This window comes from Chinchilla lanigera, unplaced genomic scaffold, assembly GCF_000276665.1.
Source record: "Chinchilla lanigera isolate Chin_1 unplaced genomic scaffold, ChiLan1.0 scaffold00072, whole genome shotgun sequence".
NCBI classification, from domain to species: Eukaryota; Metazoa; Chordata; class Mammalia; order Rodentia; family Chinchillidae; genus Chinchilla; species Chinchilla lanigera.
The window spans coordinates 4,587,508-4,608,849 of record NW_004955473.1 but is presented as its reverse complement, the minus strand read 5'-3'; the positions used below and the strand labels follow the sequence as shown (position 1 = coordinate 4,608,849).

Below are 21,342 nucleotides of genomic sequence, written 5' to 3'. Positions count from 1 at the left end.
GCCTTGCAAGCCATGCAAGTGTCTCAAGAATTTCCCTAAACATTATCTTCCCTTGGTAATTTTCCCTAAGTCTGAAAAACTTAGAAAATTCTTTAGTATACTGCATGGAAATACCTTTGTTCACCATTAAGAGTTATCTGGGGTCACCAAAAAACTCCACCAAAAGGCTCATGGATTTATTTTTTTTTTATTTTTTATTTTTTTTGTTTTTTTCCGGTACCAGGAACCGAACTCACGACCTTGCGCTTGCCAGGCAGGCGCTTTTGCCGCTGAGCTAAATCCCCAGCCCAGCTCATGGATTTAATAACCAAATTCAGTAGTGTAGCTGGATACAAAGTTAACACTTAAAAATCAATAGCATTAAAAAAAATAGCATTCCTATACACAAGTAACAAACAGACTGAGAGAGAAATTAGGGAAACCACACCTTTCACAATAGCATCTAAAAAGATGAAATACTTAGGAATCACTCTAACAAAAGAAGTCAAAGATCTATACAGTGAAAGTTATAGTACTCCGAAAAAAAGAGATAGAAGAGGATATCAGAAAATGGAAAGATATTCCTTGCTCATGCATAGGAAGAATCAACATTGTGAAAATGGCCACACTTCCAAAAGTGTTGTACAGATTCAATGCAATTCCAACTAAAATACCATTAGTATACCTCACAGATCTAGAGAAAACATTCCTAAAGTTCATCTGGAACCAGAAGAAGCCTAGAATAGCAAAAGCAATCTTGGGAAACAAAAGAAAGGCAGCAGGCATCACAATTCCTGACTTAAAATTATATTACAAAGCTACTGTGATAAAATCAGCATGGTACTGGTACAACAACAGACCTGAAGATCAATGGAACAGATTAGAAGATACAGATAGAAGTACAAACACACTCAGTCACCTTTTCTTCAACAAAGGGGCCAAACATGTTCAATGGAAGGACGATAGTCTCTTTAATAAATGGTGCTGGAAAAACTGGCTTTCCACATGCCCAAGATTAAAACTAGACCCATGTCTTTCACCATGAACTAAATTAAAGTCAAAATGGATCAAAGATCTAAATATTAAAACAGAAACACTAAGTTTATTGGAAGAGAAAGTAGGTAAAAATCTCCATGACATTGGGATAGGCAGAGAGTTCATGAACAAAAACAAAATTGCATGGGAAATACTTCAAAGAATCCACAACTGGGATCTCATCTTATTGAAAAGTTTTTGCACATCTAAAGAAATCACCAATAAAGTAAAAAGAAAACCCACGAATTGGGAAAAAATTTTAGCCAACTGCCTCTCAGACAAAGGCCTTCTATCTAGCACATATGAAGAATTAAAAAACATCAGGCCCCCCAAATTCAAAGACCCCATCCAAAAATGCGCCTCTGAGATGAATACACACTTCTCTAATGAAGAGATACTAATGGCGAATAAATACATGAAAAAATGTTCAACGTCATTAGTCATTTGAGAAATGCAAATTAAAACAACACTGAGACTCCACCTCACCCCAGAAAGAATGGCTATCATCAAGAAATCAACCAATAACAAATGCTGGAGAGGCAGTGGGCAGAAAGGAACACTACTCCACTGCTGGTGGGAGTGTAGATTGGTGAAACCACTGTGGAAATCAATTTGGAGATTCCTCACAAAACTAGGATTGGAAGTCCCATTTAACCCAGCTATTCCCCTTCTGGATATTTTCCCAGAAGAATTAAAGCTATCATACCACAGTGATATATGTGCACCCATGTTTATGGCGGCACCAATTGTTATAGCTAAATCTTGTAAACAACCCAGATGCCCATCCACTGAGGAATGGATAAAAACGTTGTGGTATTTTTATACAATGGAGTATTACTCAGCTATTAAAAAAGATAAACTCGAGGCTTTTGTAGATAAATGGATGCAACTAGAGACCATACTAATGAGTGAAATAAATCATACCCACATGTGTAAACGTCATATTGTCTCCTTGGTGTAGGAACCTGAAAGCCTAGGTAAAACTCAGAATGTACGATAGATGATAGGAAAGGGAAAGAAATTGCTCAAAGGAAGGAACAGCTGGGATGAGGGAAAGAAGAAAAAGAAAGAAGGCAATATATAAATATATATATGAATAACTGTGGTAACTGTATTGCTGTTGTCTGATGATGTATTAAAAGAACAGTTAATGCTCACAATTTTTTATGTTCTGATCGATTTTGCGTGCTTGTTTCTGGTGTTCTGAGCAACTGATTTGAAGGTAACAATATGCGCTGGAATTACAATGGTGAACTCCTACCATCTTGTCTAGTGATACTCTGTATTATCTCTAATATTTTCTTGAAGAATTATTTTTTTATTCTCTTTAATGGTTTGAGCAATCTTTCATTCTTACATCTGATAATCTGAGCACTGTAGTTGAGGATAGCGATATGCAATGTAACAACCACTGCTGATTTGTATTATTTTGTCTTGAGACCCTGTATTTGGGTCACTTTGAATGTTCTTGCTCTGTTTTGTTTATGTTTGTGATACTGGTATGCTGCTACCGTTCTATTTTTTTGTTTGTTTGTTTCTCATTTACTACTCTCTTTAAAATTAAAAAAAAGTTATCTGGCGTCAGAAAGAAAGGGGATATAACTTAGGGAAAGATTACTAAAAAAATGTAATTCTTTTAGCAGCACAGAAGTGCTGTGGAAATGAAAGGGCAGTGGGAGAGACAGAAAGGCTGCAGAGCAAGGAAATCCGATGTGGCTTCCCATGTGCCTTGCTCTGGGTTTTGGTTAAATGAGGTGAACACAGCGAGCGAACAAGAAGGATCACCACTCCACTCTCTTTTTAGGATTCTAGAAAGGATTGCTTCGGTCACCCTCAGCCCTGCCTCTTCCTTCTCACTTGGGCCACCTTTGTACCATAGTGTGGTCAAGCACAGCAAGGTTCTCTGAGATTTTACTTTCATAGGCTGTTCTCTTTTCCCATATGGTGCTGACATGGACTAGAGAGGGATGAGAGTCTGGCTAGGGAGCTTGCTAGGCGGAGTCACTGCGTGGGAGATGAGAGAATCTTAAGTGTCGCGGGGCAGCAGCCAGCACAGAATTGGGGGTGGGGGAATCCAGAGATCTCTACTAAGCCAGGGAGATTAAAGTGTGGCAAAATGTAAATATATATGTGAATAGCTGTGGTAACTGGGTCATGAACTGATGGTTGACTTTAACTGTGAATGTCAACAGATCAGGCACTCCCAAGAGTGGATAGGGACACCTGTATGGAGAAGAGGGGAGACAGAGGGCATTTCGTCCAAGCACCCTGACTCTGTCTTGCCCCTATGAGGTCATGGAGGTCAATGCTTCCCAAACTTCAGTGTGCATTGGAAGTGCATAGGGGTCAGCAGATCTGGAGTGGGGACTGAGAATCTAAATTCCTAGTAAGTTTCTAGTGATGCCCAGCTGCTGACCCCAGAGGGGTAAGTGCATCAGCCACACTTCTTGCCTCAGATATGAGCACCATATTTCGGAAAGAAACAGAAAGAGGGAGTGGCTCCTTGAAAGTCTGAGCCATTAGGGGGTCCCAAAAGGGTGAATCTAGAGGAACCTATTAAAAAAATCAATAGCTGAGCTGGAACGCAGAAGGAAGGAACACAGTTTGATGCAGCGGATAGTACTGGTTCTCCATGTGTGAAGGAGGCCTACTTCGGAAGTGGGTGGAAATGTTAAAATGGCAACAGCCACTACTCAGTTGGCCTTTTCTAAAAGGAACAGGGGACAAGAGTGGGCAACACTCCACTGCTGCAGAAAAATGTCACCGAATAAAATATTTCTGCTGCTATGAAGTGATGTAAGTTACTGTAGGTCTGCAAAGACCAGAGCCAAAGGAAAGGCAGGATATTGAGAAAGAGCATTGGTAGGGTCTTGGTCCTCACTAGGTCCCTAGGGCCCCAGGCTCGAGAAATAGCAGCACCTCCATTCAGCAATCTGCAATGTAGAGCATATGAGATGTGGGTACAAACCTCTGTAGTAGGCAGAACTGCTGAGCAAGGGGTGGCACAGCTAGTGAGGCTCAGGCTGAACAAATGCCTCAGGATCTTGTTGGGCACAGAAAAGTACAGAGATGAGAAAGTCAGGATTCTGAACTGTGCATGGAGAGCTGTCAGCTGAAACATGTGGGCTGCCCTTTGCATGGGAGTGTGGAGAGGGTGCCACCAACTGAGGAATCAGAAGTCTAATCTAGAGCGCAGTGGAGAACGTGGCATTGTTGGTAAGCACTATGCAAAATCCATCATTTGATTTTAAAGAAGGACAGAGGATGTATCGTAAATGGAAAAGCTCATTATCCAATACTATATTTCCACAAAGCACTAATTTCTAATCATAACGTTTTCATTACATTTTAGTTCCTGATGTCCTTGTTGTGCTTTCTGGTCATTGGCAGGGTAACTCATATTCTTTAACTGTGGAATAAAAACTTCAAAAAAAAGCCAAGATGTCTATTTAAATAGTGAAGATGGCAAAAATATCCCAGATTGATTCTATTTATCATTTCATGCCCAATAAGAGAGAGTCATATGCCAACCTATGTGGGCTTGTGGCAGAAACTGAAGGGGACAGTCAGGGTTCTCAAAGGGAGGCAATTTTATCTTCCAGGGAACATCTGGAAATGTCTAGATGCATTTCTGATTGTTACAAATGGCGCAGGGGTGTTTCTGGTATGGATAGAGGCCATGGATGCTGCTAAACATCCTACTCCACACAGAACGCCCCCACAAAGAAAGGGTTATGTGTCCCCAAGTGTCAATAGTGCCAAGGTTGAGAGGCCTTAAGATATAGAGATGTGATGGGGATGGAAGGACAAGAGAATTTATAAAATTACCTTGTGTACTTAAAGCTATACTTTAGCTCTAACAAGACAGAACTATGTTCCGGGAGAACAGAAAAACTACATCCTGCTCAAGGAAAGCATGGCTTTTTCTCTGTACAGGATGTAGACCCGTGTAATGACTGCTGGAGATCCTCCAGGATACAGTAGCAATGACCTCTATAATACCATGACCTTTAGTTTACATCTTCTTTTCAGAAGGGATTTGAAGTGGCATAGAATAGGATGCCTATCTGAAACCTTCTTTTAACTAGAAGTGGATGTTAGCCGTTGTGAAGGATCTATCATCTCAGAGGCAGAACACCACGACCACTGTTTTAAAGAACTTTTTCCTGATCCTTCTTTCAGAAAAGTTTCATTGCATCTTCTCTTCCATATTGTTTATTCTCACTAGCTCCTTTTAAAACTTCCTTTTGCACGTATTTTCATTTAACAATTATTTTCCTTTTTAGTTTTCTTGTAAAATTTTTCTTTCTTTATCCATTTTCCCTCCCCTTTTCTTTTTTCCTCTCTCTCCCTCTTTCTCTTTCACTCTTTACTTTTCTGCACTAGTGGTTCCTTCTTTTAGAACTTATTGTTAAACATCCTGCTTCTTTTTTTCTGTCTTTGCCCTCCATACATGAAATAACTATTGGTCCTTCTTTACAATTTGTCTCACTTTTTGTTGCCTTTTTACAAGCTTCTGGTTTTTAAACTTCTCTCTCTTTTGTTTCCTTTCTTTCTGTCTTTTCTTTCTGTTTTTATTTTTATGCACTTTTTTTACTGGCCCTTTCTTGCTTATAAAACCTTCATTCTTTTATTTTTATTTTTCCATCTTTATTTTCTTATTTTGGGTCTGATTAAATATATGAAGATATACAAACATATAAAGAATATGAAGATGGAAAGACAAGAGATACCTCCTTTCTGCACTTTGTACATGCCCCCTTCATGGCATGGTTTCCCTCTATTGCTGTTTCTCTCCTGTGCCTATTTGCATGCCTGCCCACCTGCTCTCCTTCTTCCTTCCTTCCTCTCTTCCTTTCCTAGCCTATATTCCCTTATTATTTTACCTTCTATTTGCTTGCACATTTTAACAACTTTTTAAAATTTCTTCTCTTTCTCTCCCCATTTTTATATGCTAACTTTTTATCGGGTTCATTTCTAAAAATCAGTGTGTTCATATATTCTCTTTCCGTCTCTGTCTTATAATACCCTGATTCTCTAGTTGTCATCTGTCCATCAATCCATCTTATTTTACTGTACTATTATAATGGACTTCCTTCTTGTAGGTCTCTGTCTTTCTCTGCTGACCATGACTATACTTAATATTTATACTAGCTCCTACTTTTCAAGCAATCCACCTCATTTTCTCTTGTACCTTTACAGCCTGCCTGCTATCTTCTTACTTCTTTTACCCTCTGCCCTTGACTTGGTTGGTTTATAACTTCAACCTTGATCTGTTTTTACTTTGTGAGCCCATGGGCCTGTGTGCATTTCTCCATTACTTCCCTTCCTATCATCCATACCTCTTACATGCTTTCCTTCCTACTCCTCTCCCTCTCTTGCTCCTTTTTTTTTATTTTAAAAATAAAAGGTGAAAAATACTAACAGACAGACAACATTTTACAAAATAGCAAAGGATCAGTACAGACTCCTTTTAAGAAAGTAGTTCCTCTTTCAAAATATTTTTCCTTTACTTGCTTTAACTTTATCTCAATGCTATCTTCTCTTCTGGCCTCTCTTTAAAATTTTCTGCCTAGGAGTAGCTATATTATTTTTAAACAAAGTGTACTTTAAGCCAAAACTGATCAAAAGAAGCAAAGAATGTCACTACATATTGGTTAAGCTGAACAATTCAATAGGAAGAGATAATAGTTACAAACATGTATACCCAATACCATAAAACAAGCACTACTGGACATAAAAGATCAGACAAATATCAACACAATTATAATGGGAGACCTCAATACTCTACTATCACCATAGTTTAACTAGACAAAAAAATCAACAAAGGAATATCAGAGTTGAACCAAACCTTTGAACAAATAGTTATCTACACTGTTCTACCCAAACCACCGCAGAATGCACATTATTTTTACCAGCACATAGAACTTTCTCCAAAATAGGCCATCTACTAGCTAATGCAACATGCTTAACTTAATGTAAAATAATCAAAATTATCCCATGAATATTCTCAGATCATAGCGTAATGAAACTAGAAACCAATGGCAAAAGGAACCACAGAAACTATGCAAACACATGGAAATTAAACACTACAATCTTGAATAATTAATTGGTTACAGAAGAAATCAAGGAAGAAATTAGTTCCTAGAATCAAATGCTATATATACCCAGTACAATATACCCTGTAACCTAAAGGGCACAATGAAAGCAGTCCAAAGATGGATGTTTAAACCTACCATATGAATGTCCCCATCATAAAAGCAGAGTGAGCACAAATAAAGAACTTAATGATGCACCTCAAGGTACTAGAAAAAGAAGAACAATATAAATCCAAAGAATACAAGGAAAGAAATTATAAAGAGCAGAGCAGAAATTAATAAAATTGAGATCAAAAAGATAAAGAAACAAAAAAAGAGGAATCAATGACTAAAAGTACTGGTTCTTTCAAAGAATAAACAAAATAGACAAACCACTACCCAATTTCACCAAATAAAGGGGGAAAAAGCCCAAATCCATGCAATTAGGAATAAAGAAGGCAAAATCACAATAGACATTGTCAAAATCCAGAGGATTATTAGTAACTACTTTGAAAACATGTACTCCAATAAATTGGAAAATCGAGAAGAAATACATTCCTAGATATATATGAATTAACAAAACTGAACCAAGAAGATGTAAGCACCCTAAATAATTCAATAATAGGCAATGAAATGAAAGCAATAGTAAAAAAAAAAAACAACAAAACCTACCAACTAAGAAAAGCCCAGGAGAACTTCAGGGAATTAAGACATGGATAACTTGGTGGGTGGGGGGAGACATTATTCTGTTTACCACATCCAAAGAGACTTTGATTGAATTTAACAACTCCTGATAAAACTCTTCTCAAACTAGGATTAAACACTGTTAATACCATGAAACATTTTTATGATTTTATCTTGTGGAGAAAGACTAGAGATATAACTATTAAGACAAAAACCTATGAATATTTTATCTCACATGGCAAAGGATGTTTCACAAATGTGATAAAACTAAGGACACTGACATGGGGAAAATTATCCTGAATTCAGTGTAATCACTAGGATCCTTACAAGAAGGAAGCAGGAGAGCCAGATCCCAAGAGAAAATCCTACTGGGAGAAGCACAGGTTGGAATGTTGAGAGGAAAGGGTCACAAGCCAAGGAATGCAGGTGGCCTCTAGAAGCGCAAAAGCATAAAAACAGATTCTCTTCTAGAGTTTCCAAAAGTAATGCTGTCCTGGAATCATCTTGATTTGGAGAACCTTGATCTCCAGAAATTTAAGATAATAAATTTGTGTTATTAAAAAAAGAACTCCAGGGAAGATCTAATGCTAATATTCATCAAACTTTAATGAAGGGGCCAGGGATATAGCTCAGTGGCACAGTGCCTGCCTAGCAAGCACTAGGTCCTGAGTTTGATTCCTGGTACCAAAAAACCCCAGAAAACAAAAAACAAAACTTTAATGAAATTGAAAGGGAAGGTGTACTCCCAAAGTTGTTCTTGGAAGCTAGCATTACCATGATTTCTAAACCAGACAAGGATCCAACCAAAAAAGGGAACTATAGGCCAATCTCTTTAATGAAACTAGATGCAAAATTCCTCAACAAGATTTGGGCAAACAGAATACAACAAAAGATCAAAAAGATCATACATCATGACCAAATAGGCTTCATCCCAGGTATCCAAGGATTGTTCAACATATATAAATCAATACATATATCACCTAAACAGAAGCTAGGACAAAAATCACATGATCATGTCAATGGATGAAGAAAGCCTTTGAGAAAATCCAACATCCTTTCATAATAAAAACACTAAAGAAAATAGGTATAGGGGCTGGGGATTTAGCTCAGCGGCAAAAGCGCCTGCCTGGCAAGCGCAAGGTCGTGAGTTCGGTTCCCGGTACCGGAAAAAAAAAAAAAAAAAAAAAAAAAAAAAAAAAGAAAATAGGTATAAAGAGATCTTATCTCACTCTGATAAAAGCCATTTATGACAAATAAGCTGCTACCGTCATATTAAATGGGAAAAAACTGAAAGCTTTTCCTCTATTTTTTAAAAAATTTATTGTAAAAATAAAAGAAGGAAAACATATTAAAAAACAGACATCCACTTACAAAACAGCATAAGAACAATACAAACAATACAGAGTTACAGACAAAGTGGTAGGAAATTAACAATGTTTGTTGTATTACATATTGATAGCTTCAAAGTGGTTTCTCAGGAAAACAAATAGAGACATGCAAAATTGATCAAATAAGTAATCATTAACTGTTCCTTTCAGTAAAGCAACAGAAATCAGTAGTACAACTATGTTAGCTACCCTGTAGATGCATACATACATAAGTTCCCCTTCTTTCTTTTCTCGCTTCCCTCACCCCAGTTGCTTTTTATTTCTGAGCATTTTCCTTTTGTTTCACAATGTCTATTATACCTCCTAATTTTTATTCACTCTTTCAGGTTCTTACACTGGTGAGACAATACGTTGCTTACACATGCAGGTTTGGTTTATTTCACTTATGAGTATGGTCTCTGTGACCATTTACCTATAAAAGCCTCAAATTTATCCTTATTTATAACTGAGTAACATTCCATTATCTAAAAGTACCACAATTTTTTTATCTATTCCTCAGTGGATGGACATTTGGTTTGCTTCTACGGTTTAGCAATTACAAATTGTGCTGCTATGAACATAGGTGCACATATATCACTGTGATATGATGTTTTCAGATCTTGTGGGAAAACACCCAGAAGGGGAATAGCTGGGTTGAATGGGACCTGTAGACCTAGTTCACGGAGGAATCTCCAAACTGATTTCCACAGTGGTTTCACCAGTCTGCATTCCCAGCAGCAGTGGAGAAGAGTTCCTATTTCTCCACAGCCTCGCCAGCATTTGTTATTGGTTGATTTCTTAATGACAGCCATTCTTACTGGGGCGAGATGAAGCCTCAGTGTTGTTTTAATTTGCATTTCTTGAATGACTAATGATGTTGAGCATTTTCTCATGTATTTATTTGCCATTTGTATTTCTTTGAAACTGAGAAGTGTGCATTCATCTCAGCTGCCCATTTTTGGATTAGGTCTGAAAGCTTTTCCTCTGAAATCAGGAACAAAACAAGGATGCCCACTATCACTACCCCTGTTCAACATAGTACTCTAAACACTGGCAAGAACAGTAAGGCAAGAGAAAGAAAGAAAAGGGATATGTATAGGAAAGGAAGGAGTGAAAATATCATTATTTGCATCAGACATGTTCCTCTACACAGAAGATCCAAAAGATTCTACCAGACTCCTAGAATTAATAACCAAATTCAGGTAATTAATAACCAAACTAATAACCAAATTCAGTATAGGAGGCTAAAAAAGCCACACACAACTGTCAATGAAGCCACTGCTTAAATACTTCAAAGACGAATTTGTATCATGTATAAGGAATATTGTAGTTGACAATCAGATTTTGAGATTTACATGTTCTTATTCTCTTCTGTTTAAGTACTTCCATTTTGCATTCATTGAGCTTTGGGGAGGCAGTATTATAATATAAAAAAGTCATGAAGATAAATGCATAAAGAACACAAAAATAGAAAGGCAGTAGTTAATTAAAAACAAACCTTTTGAAAATATTTTAGTCAAAAAGAACTCAGCTAAACAAATCCATTAGTAATTTAATATTATAAATAAAAATTATAATGGTATTCTCTCACTGGTGAAAACCATTTTTCCTTGTCATACTTAAAAAAAATCCTAACTTCTATCCTAACTTCTAACCTGAGGTTTCAGAAGTTTTTACAAGCTTCATGACATTTTAAGCCATCTCAAAATTTCTACGTTATCAGAACATGGAAAGATATTCCCTGTTCCTGGAAAAGTAGAATCAATATTGTCAGAGTGGCCATATTTCAAAAACTGATATACAGATTTAACACAATCCAATCATAATACCCATAAGCATTCCTCACAGAACTAAAGAAAACAACCCTAAAATTCACACAAAACCAGAAAGGACCCCAAATAGCAAAAATAATCCTGGACGACAAGAGCAAAGCAGAAGGCACCACAATCTCCTATTTCAAGTTATATTATAAATCTCTACTGATAAAAACAACATAGTACTGGCACACAGACAGACATATGGATAAATGGAACAGAACAGGGGTGCAGAAACAACCTCAGGCACATTCAGCCATCTGATGTTATTCAAGGGACCAAAAGTATACACTGAAAAAAAAGCCTCTTTAATGATTCTGGGAAAACTTGCTATGCAAATGCAGAAGACTGAATCTAGACCCATATCTCTTACCATGTACTAAACTAAACTCAAAATGGATCAAAGGTCTACACATAAAAATAGAAACATTGAACCTACCGGAAGATAAACTAGGAAAAATTGTTGAAGACATAGGTATAGGCAAGCCAACTGCACAAGAAACAACATGAACCAACAAATGGGATCATATCAAATTAAAAAGCTTCTGAACGGAAGAAACAACCAACAGAGGGAAGAGACAACCTACAGAATAGGAAAAAATTCTACCAGCTATTCCTTTGACAGAGTGATATTTAAAATATATAAAGAACTAAAAAAACTAGGTCCCTCCCAAATGAAAGTGGGAAACTGAAATGAGTGGACACTTCTCAGAACAAATGGCAATCTTTTTCAAATTCCTTGCTCTCTCACTCTCACATATTCTCTTTTTCTTTATTTTACTTTTTTCTACTGTTATGGTTTCTAACTACTTTTGTATGTGTGTGTTTATTTTGTCTTTACTCGTCAACTGAGTCATCTCATGGCTATATTTCCTCTGCTTTTAAAATTCTCTTCTTTTTCCTAGAGACTCATCCCTCATAACTGTTTCTTTCTTCCTTCCTTTCTTTTCTTCCTAGAATCAAATGACACTATGTCTATATATCTATATATCTATAACCTGTACAGCACACCCCAGAACCTACTGGACACAATGAAAGCAGTCCTAAGAGGGACTAGTTTAAAGCTACCATGTGAATGTGCTTTATTTTTTGTTTATTCTTTTAAAATTGACTTCTTGGTTTGTCTGTCCATTATGGCTATTTTAGTCTTTTTCTTTTTAAACTGAAGTCTTCTTTTAAAATCTCAATTGTACTTAATTTCTTACTGTCTCCTCTTTTACAAACCTCTCTCAAAATGACATTCCCTCTTTTTAAAATTTTCCATTTTCCTACTGACTCAGTCTTTTAAAATTTCCTTCCCTCCTTCCCTTTTTTCTCCTGATTCCCTTTCTCCCTTCTTCCTTCTGCCCTTTCCCCTTCTTCTTTCCCCTTTGCCTTCTTCTGTCCTTCCTTTTTTTTTTTGAGAAAGGGTCTTGCTATGTAGTTGAGGTTGGACTTAATCTCACTATGTAGCCCAGGCTGGCCTCAAACTTGCGGTGATCCTCCTGCCTCAGCCTCCTCAGAGCTGGGATTACAGCTGTGCACCACCACGCCGGGTCCCTCCTTCCTTTTATCTTCCTTCTTGTCCCCTCTCTCCTACCACCACCTTCTCCTCTGCCCCTCCCTCTCTCCTTCCCTCTCTCCTTTCTTTTTACATAGTTTTTATGCATTCCTTATCACTTTTAGAAACGACGAGCCTCTTTGTCAATGCACAGTTGTACTGGAATCTTCCTGCTGCTCTTTTTGAAGCCTTTCTCCCCAGTCACATTCCTTCTTTTATTTTACTATTTTCCTATTAGCGCATCCATTTTAAACTTTTTTCTGTCTTTCCTTCCCCCCTCCCTCTCCCTTCTCTTTCTTCTTAGCTCTTTTTAAAAATTAAATTTAATAGTATATTTTAGACATACGTAATTATCACATTCATCATAGGAAATTTGTATCTGTACATGTTATAGCTTGATTCTTTTTCTTCCTCTTCCCCTGTTCCCTTAAAACCCTCTTCCCCCCTTATTTACACATCTTAATTTCTATTTAATCCTTCTTTTCTCATTTTTTCTTTTGCCCTTCTTTCACTTTTTTTTTTTTTTGCCTGCTTTCCTTTCTCCCTTCCTCCCTGCTTTTCTTCAGATTTCCTTAATTATTTTTTACAGGCTTACCTTTTAGAACTTTTCCTTTGTTCTTTCTCTTTCCCTCTTTTTTCGTCCCTTTTATTGGCTTTTAACCTTACTTTCTCCTTCTCTGTCTCTTCCTTTTCCACTTTCTTCATTCTGTACTTTCTTTCCAGTTTCTTGCACTGTCTTTCTTACTAGCTTTTCCTTTTTGTTTGTATTACCTATTACTTAGTGTTGCTGTCTTCTTTTTGGTTTTTCTTATTGTACTACTTTTACTGATTTCTCCTTATACATTTCCATTTTCTTTCTTTTTGTGTTGTTTCCTCACTTTTAATCTCACTTTTCTTTAATTTATATATTTTCTTCTATTGCTTTTCTTACTGCCTTTTTCTTTTTTCTGTTCTTTTACTCTTACTCCCCTGCATCCTTCCTGTTCTTTCAGTCTACCTTCATTGTCCTGCTTCCTACTGCTTTCTCCCTTTTAAAGTCTATGCTGTCTGCTCATATATCTATCATAATGATCTTTAAGTGATTTTTTTATTGACTTCTCATTTTTCATAACCTGATCCCAACTTTGATTTTCCAACTGGCTCATCTTTTCCAAATTCCTTGCTCTCTCACTCTCATATATTCTCTTTTTCTTTATTTTACTTTTTTCTACTGTTATGGTTTATATCTAGATGTTCCTCAAGAGCCTCGAGCTCATAGGAGGGGCTTTTGGAAGGTGATTCGATTATGGGGTTTATAGCTGGCTTGTGTTACGAAGTGGACCTGGTCAGAAGAGGTGGGGCTCTGCGGACATGAACGGAAGGGTGCATCTCCCTTCGTGGCTCCTCCCTTGGCTCTCTGCTTCCAGACCATCAGGAGATGAGCAGACAGTCCTCCACTGTGTGCCTGTGCCAGGCCATCCTGCCTTAGCACTGGCTGACTATGGGCTCAAACGTGAGCCAAAATAAACCTCTCTTCCCATAGCTGTGAGTGTTGCATATTTTGTGCCAGCAAGGAGAACAGTAACACATCTACTTACTTACCCTTTCTCTATCTCCCTCTCTTTGTGCCCATATTTTTATCTGTGTCTTTTTCTTGCACTTATTTACTTTTGCTATCTTTCCCCTTTCTTTACCTGTCTGCCTTTCTTCGTCCTCTTCTGGCTGCATTTCTTTCTATCTTATTTTTTCTTTGTCTTCATCCCCTGCTCCGCCCTAACTACCTCATTCCAAGCATGCATGCATGTTGTATTCTCCTATTGGCTTCTTCTGTTCAATTTTCTTTCTTTCTCCTTCTCTCTGTCTCCATTTCACTCTTTATTTCTTTTTGTCCTATCTATTTTTACTGCCTCCTCCTTTTGAACTTTTATTCTTACCTTTTCTATTCCTTACTTTGTGTATACTTACATGTCTTTTTTTTTTTTTTTTACATGTCTTTTTATAGCCTTTAAAAACTTTTCCTTCTCTTTCTTTCACTAGCTTGCTCTTTCTGTATTTTATATCATCTCTTCTTACTGGTTCTTCATTTAAAATTTTTTCTGTATTTTTATTTGTGTTTTATCCCCTCCATTTTGGGAGTAATTTTTTTTCTTAAACTGTCTTTCCTGCTTTCAATCATTTTTTTTTTGGTTTTTCTCCGGTACCGGGAACCGAACTCACGACCTTGCGCTTGCCAGGCAGGCGCTTTTGCCGCTGAGCTAAATCCCCAGCCCCTGCTTTCAATCATTTTGTAACTGTTTTTTGGTACTGGTTCCTCCTGTTAAACCTATTTCTTTCTCTCTCCCTCTCCTATTTGTGTGTGCTGTCTCCTTTTACTGGCCCTTTTCAAAACAGGATATACTGGCACTCTTGTCTCCTGAGCCACCTTTTAAGAACAATGAATCTGTCATGGTTATAATGTACATTATACATACCATGGGCATGTTTGCACACTTTAAAACTTGAGCTGTGACTGAAAGTGCCTTGAACAGGTAGTGTGAGCTCTTAGGACTTAGTTTTTGGAAGGGCCTTGTGTCCTCTCCAAATAAAAGACCCTCATGTTTAATATACATATATGCATCTTCTACTTAGCTATTTTGTCTTTTATTGTCTCACCTGTTTTATCCTGGCCTTTGTTTGTAAAGGCACTTCCTTCTGATTCTTCTTCATGGTCATTCCTTTGTACTTTTTGTAAATGGTATGCAATTTTTTTCTCTAGATATGCTTGTTTCTAAAATATTAAAATATATTTAATATATTAAAATGTTTAACATTAACTTGCATTGGAACTGAAAACAGATATTATAAATACGATGGTGTAGTTGATTTCAACTTGTATTCTCATCTGGAAATTCCTAAAGTCACCCAAGTACAAAGCTAGAAATACAGTAAGGAGTAAGGACCACCTTTTGTGGCCTAGCATAAGTGCTCTCCTAAACCCCTCAGCTAAACCCGAAACCCAAGAAAATATTTTAATATCTCGGTCTGATTTAATTCATTGCTCATTTTCTGAAGATTATTCCCACTTCAGCCCTTGAAACTCAGGGTTAGGCCACACTGGATCTTTCCATCAATAACTGGCCCTGTGAGTTTAGGCCACTTCTGACAATACTTTAAAGTATCAAAAATGGCAAAAGCCTTTCCTCAAACAGCCCGAGTGCTTGGTAAAAGCCCCACTACCTTCTGAGCAATTCCTTCTCTGATTTTCCGACACTGTTCAACCTTCCAGTCTCTTTCTGCTTCTTCTCCAATCTTTCTCAGAAGTAATATTTCTTTATTTTTCCATTCCTGATGAGTACAATGTTACAGTCATTAGCATGGATTCTCTTTCACCACATTTTTTAGTACTGTATTTTTTTCTATCTTCTACTAATAAGCAAATTAGATTAAATCAATGGCTTAACAGAAATCAGGTCAATCATTATGAAAATCTTGTACTGACTTTATAATGGAATTATCTTGGCCCTTCACTGGGGTTATGTTGCTATCCTGGTTGATACAATGGAATGGCAAAATGAATTTTTTCTTTTTTGAAATACTAGGTATTGAACCCAGGGTCTTTGCACTGAGCTACCTTCCCAGCCTTTTTATTTTATTTTTAATTTTGAGACAGCATCTCACTAAATTGCTAAGCAGTCCAGACGGGGCTTGAATTTGTGATCCTACAGCCCTAGCCTCCCAGAGTGCTGGGATTATGGCAGTGCAGCACAGACCCCGTTTATTTTGCTATTTCTGTATAGGCTTAATTCAAGTGTAGTCCTGGCTCCAAAGGTAGAGCTACAAGGAAACACACAAAAGGGGTTTTTCTTTTCTAGATGCAGGGGATCTATCAGCTGAAATCTGTTGCTCTTAAAATTCATTTTGACAGAGAAACTAAACAAGTAACAGCCCTGTCTGAGTTTGGGGAGAGAGAAAGCATGATTACCTTTTCCTAGAGCTAAACTGTATAATTTTATATAGCAGATGAAATGTGACGTCAGGGGTGTGCATCAGTGGCATCAGTCTATTTTAACTAAAAGCTTGTTTAGTATAACAGGGATAAAAGATTAATAGGGGTTTATTTTTTAGAACTGTTACAACCTCAACTGATGTAAACTATTAAAATGCTTATAACTAAAACATCCATACAATCCTCCCTAATATTTAACACTAGTATTTAAAATGTGGTGTTCTTCACCTCTTCAAATGGTCCACACAGATTAATTTTTCTTCTTATGTAGTCCTCATATAGTCTTTTCTCTTTTTTCATCGGAAGCATTCTTTGGTCTTCTGTTGTATCTTCAATCTTGTTTACTTTCTTACGGATCATATCTAAATATCTAGGTAAAAATGCAAATATAAGTGAAGATAAATTGGAGGTTTCCTTCATTATGGCATTATCTGCCTTGATATTTCCAAGTTACCTGGATGGTTGTTTCTTTTTAAAAAATTTTCTAAATTACAAGAAACTGAGTTATTCAGGAACCTCTGAGCTAGTCCACTAACTCACCATGATGTATTCATTTCACCAGTCTGTTACACAATTCTCCACTATTGTAGCTAGGATAATGACAAAATGTAGAATAGAGTGATTAAGAGCATTTATTCATAATTCAGTGGTCTGGGAAACATGACATTCCAAAGATGGCCAAAATCAAATCAATTAGTCAATTTCAGAAAGCCAAATGATTTCAATTTTCCTGGTAAATAAGGGGATACTGGCCTCCCTGAACAACGTTTCATCCAGAGAGGATCAGTCTGTAGAAGCCTGCAGACTATCATCCTGGGACTCTCATGGATCAATATGCATTCTGGCATACTGTGAGGTGAATCCATGGAATGTAAGAGCCAGATGATGAGGAACTGGTCTCCACCTCTGATGAAAGAGAAAGAAAAAGAGCTACAACTCATACCTTTACCTTCTGAGGATGGGCTTGGTCTCGAAATGTGTGTAGCAGCAGCTGCAGGAAAGTCTTTTCCCTAACCTTGGTTTCAAGGTCCCCCAGCCCTCTACCTCTTCATTTACCTTCTTTCCACATTGACTACTAGGAGGGTGGCATCTAGTTTATCCTGTATTCAAGTCTTTCTAATACTTTTACAGTTCTTGGGTGTCCCAAATATGTCCATAAAATATGCATTAGCTTTGCCCATACCGGCGTTTTATTATCAGCTCTTGCTCTGGGGTTGTCTGTTTTCTATTCTGTAGCAGCCATTCTTGGAATTTCGCAGCATCACACTTGTTACAGACTTTCTGACTGTCCCGCAATTTGTTTACATGGGTCTTCATAGTACTCTGAAATAAAAATGTGTTAAAGTTTTTTATATATTCCAGAAATAAAACTAGCTTTTGATAAACCCAGAACTATATTTTGCAGATTAATACTGTTAACCTGAATTTAAGTCATGTGACCCCATTCCAGACAAATTAAAAGTTTTCTCTGAAAATGAAAAAGAAAACATCTCCTTTTATACATTCTTATAGGGATCTTATTTTTTGTTAGTTTAATATTTCTATGTTACAATATTTTAAGCAAGTAATCTGAATAAGGCCAAACCTCACACAAAAATTTCTTATTAAGTCCAAAATAAAACAAATTGAAGTACTTACATGTTCTTTTAAGTATTCTCTTTCAAAGTCTATTTTTAAGCTGGTCAGATATTGTCTGTACTTATTAAATTCACTCAAGGTACATACGACCTACAAAAACCAAAAATATAAATACAAAGTTGTAACAGTCATAACATTTTCCAGAAAGACAGGGTATTGTGAACATTTTAGTAACAGTTTGGGGATCAAATCTAATAACACATGTTAGTAACACTTTTGAAGGCACTGTCTCTGTACAACTGCTTTATCACCAGGAAATCTGTCTAACTAATACTGGTTCGTTAATAAGGCTCACACCATAGTCAAAAATTTGCTATTCCCACATAAATTGTTATTAAAGCAAAACACCAACATAATAATGATGTTATCAGGGCTGGGGATTTAGCTCAGTGGCAGAAGCGCTTGCCTGGCAAGCGCAAGGTCGTGAGTTCGGTTCCTGGTACCGGAGAAAAACCAACCCCCCCCCCCAAAAAATGATGTTATCATACCCAGCAAATAATTTATTCCACCAAGCTGTACCCTGCTAAATTCCATTTTGTCTCTAGTTTTCCCAAAGGCATGGGAAATTACTTTTACAGCCAGGGGAAAAGCACTATGATATGTTTGGGGGGGGTAAATACACACTGCTAAATAAATATGCGTGTGTTTGTGGGGTCTTTACATACTCAAAGTACTTGGTAATTATCTTTTGCTGTTTTTAATGAAAAATTATTAAGTAGGAAATAATTTTAGGAAAAATAGCCATCTGAGTTTCCCTGACCCAAATACTGAGTTATTCCTTGAGTTTTAAAAAAATTAGATAACCCCTATTGCTCAGCTAAATGTTGACACAGGTTTTCAGTGAGACACAGAAGCCAATGTGTATCAAATCACCAGGGTTTTGCTGATTAACAGGAAGAATAAGCCTCAACTCACTTTATTATCACTGGTGATGAACCCGCCTCTCCGTAATCTCCTCAGGATATCTTTCCGCTGGTAGTATGTTTTTAAGTGTGGATCATGAAGGCTTTTATAGGTTGTTTCCAAAAGCTGGCAGTAAGGGTCAGTGAGGCTAAACCCCAAAGAAGGCTGATGAAGCTGCAAACAAATGTAAAAGTATGACAAATGCAAAGTGAATGAAGTAACACATTCAAACATCGATTTGATTAGGATGTTCATTGAGAAATAAGCCAAGCCAGCAGAATCCGAAGTGAGAGAATACAGACAATGGGATGATTTGGGTAAACCTATTGCCTTTCTCTTTTCCTTTCCCAGACTCTTTTGGCTGGAGATGGCCTGTGGAATTCCAATTTGCAAATAGTCGGCGGGTAGCCTCAACCACAATCCAGTTTCTGAGCAGAGGTTGTGAGTGACAGTTCAGAAAGAGAGGGGAATGCAGGTCAGGTTTCCAGAACCAGAGGAAGGGAAAGAAGTAGAAATCAACACGGCATGTGTGAGTAGGTAGAAAAGACGCAACCTGTGGAGTTGAAGCTTTAAATGGAGAAAAGGCTGAATGTGGTGCTGGATGGGGCACCTGGACACCCTAGGGCCTTCCATCATTACCATGTGAGGTTTAGAAACAAACACCCCAACTCATTTAACCCCATCTGGTGTATGAAATTGAAGTCGTCACAATGCATAATAATACCAAAATGTTTCAAGTTTAACGACAAGATTAAAAGGGTAAAGAGAATCGCTTACACACTATTAAAACTCACTTTACCTTTTCACTTATATTTGTAGTATAGAATATATTAGTGCTTCCTGGGGAAACGGGGACCTTGACCCCTAGAGGCAGATCCAACAGGTCAGCCGCTCCAATCTCTGGAACCGGGTGTTTTTGTGGGCTCTGTCAGATACAATTGGAAACTTTGTCTCTTCTGCTAGGAACTATTCACTTAGCTTGGACCAATCTACTCACATTTCATTGTGCTAGTACTTCCAAATAAACCAAAGAATTACACAAGGTTGAAGCAACTCTCCTGGCTGACAACCCAGAAAGCTTCCCGACCCTCCAGGTCCCCAGCCCAACCTCTGAGTCCCGCCCAAGATTTGTCCTGGCCAGTGGCTGCCCTAAGCCAGGGTGTGGGAAGAAGCGCTGTCACAGATCCGCCCCATTCCCTCCCCTTCGTCAAGATCTCGGTCCCGTGGGTCCGCCTCTGGACCACAGAAGTGGCCGCCACTCACTGTGCTACGCTTCTTTTCCGAGTTTAGGCTGTTGGTGGGTGCCTTGGCGGCGGCAGCTTTACTGGCCTTACAGCATTTGCGGAAGTACAGATCCATGGCCACCCGTCGGCCACCGGGAACCGGGGCCAAGGGTAGCCGGCTGTCCTATTCTTCCGCCCTACTCTTCCGCACAACCTTTCCCTCTCTGCTCTAAGCAAGTCTGGGAGGCCGAGACTCGGTGCCAGGGCAATGCCTCCCCCAGGCCACGCCCCTCACAATGCTGCGTTCCAGGGCGTTGAGATGACGTCCTCTACAGGCGCCGCCCCAGCGGGGGTCGCCTCAATGGCATCATCTTCCGGGTCAGGGAGCCGCAGTGGGAGAGTGAACAGCCGGGGACCTTGTTGCCTTCCCAGATGCGCATGCGCATGACCCAAGACTCCAGGCTTTAGCTCTTCAAGCATTTGGGAGTGTGGTTTGAAGTGCCAAGCATAAGTGGACAACAGCCAGGATCTCATATTTTTCTGAAATCAACAGCTCCTCATTTTAACTAAACCAGAACTTATCAGGGTTTCTCAGTGGGTAACTGGTGGTAGTTCTACCAATCCTTTCTAGTCTCCCATTGTTTGTGTTTAACAAAGGTCTACTTGCATGAATAATTGTGTACTTTTTATTAGGGCCAGAGTCCTGGCTTTGCACATCTACTCCTTTTATAGACACTATGGCCTCTCTTCTCCTTCTCCAGATCCTCCAGTCCTACTTTAGGACACTTTGATTTTGTTAAATCAAATATTTGAGACTAAAGAAGTCTCTGAAAGAAAGAATATATTAAGCTGCTGCAGATCTAGCCAAAGGTGAAAGGACCAGTCCTAGGACAAATTCTCTAAACCACCAGTAGTGTGGCCTGATCACAGTTGGGAACGTGTCCACTGGCTCCAAGGGGTTGTGGTATCTTACCATAAACTTTTGGGAAGAAAGAAGCATAAATCATCTACAATGAACCTATATAGGCTATAACTAAGGGGCAGGACAAAACCATGCATGCAACCATTAAGGTCAATGAATAAAGAGACAGTTTTGATACTACTTATTGGGTTGGGTC

At 38.2% G+C, this 21,342-nt stretch overlaps 1 protein-coding gene across 3 annotated transcripts in view; it reads right to left on the bottom strand.

Annotated features, from left to right (window-relative positions):
- Positions 1-20,532, bottom strand: part of LOC102005795 (fibrous sheath-interacting protein 2-like) — a 60,399-nt gene extending 39,867 nt beyond the window's left edge. For 2 of the 3 annotated variants that reach the window (XM_005401232.2, XM_013523062.1), the window contains exons 1-8: positions 20,265-20,532; positions 19,801-19,926; positions 19,014-19,175; positions 18,099-18,188; positions 17,644-17,783; positions 16,689-16,830; positions 15,692-15,799; positions 15,128-15,242 (exon numbers count right to left, since the gene is read on the bottom strand). In XM_005401232.2, the coding sequence (XP_005401289.1) occupies positions 15,128-15,242; positions 15,692-15,799; positions 16,689-16,830; positions 17,644-17,783; positions 18,099-18,188; positions 19,014-19,175; positions 19,801-19,926; positions 20,265-20,360 (979 nt within the window). In that variant the 5' untranslated portion in view covers positions 20,361-20,532. The remainder of the gene's footprint in view (positions 1-15,127; positions 15,243-15,691; positions 15,800-16,688; positions 16,831-17,643; positions 17,784-18,098; positions 18,189-19,013; positions 19,176-19,800; positions 19,927-20,264) is intronic. The other variant, XM_013523063.1, reaches the window with a different exon arrangement.
- Between the last annotated feature and the right edge of the window lie 810 nt (positions 20,533-21,342).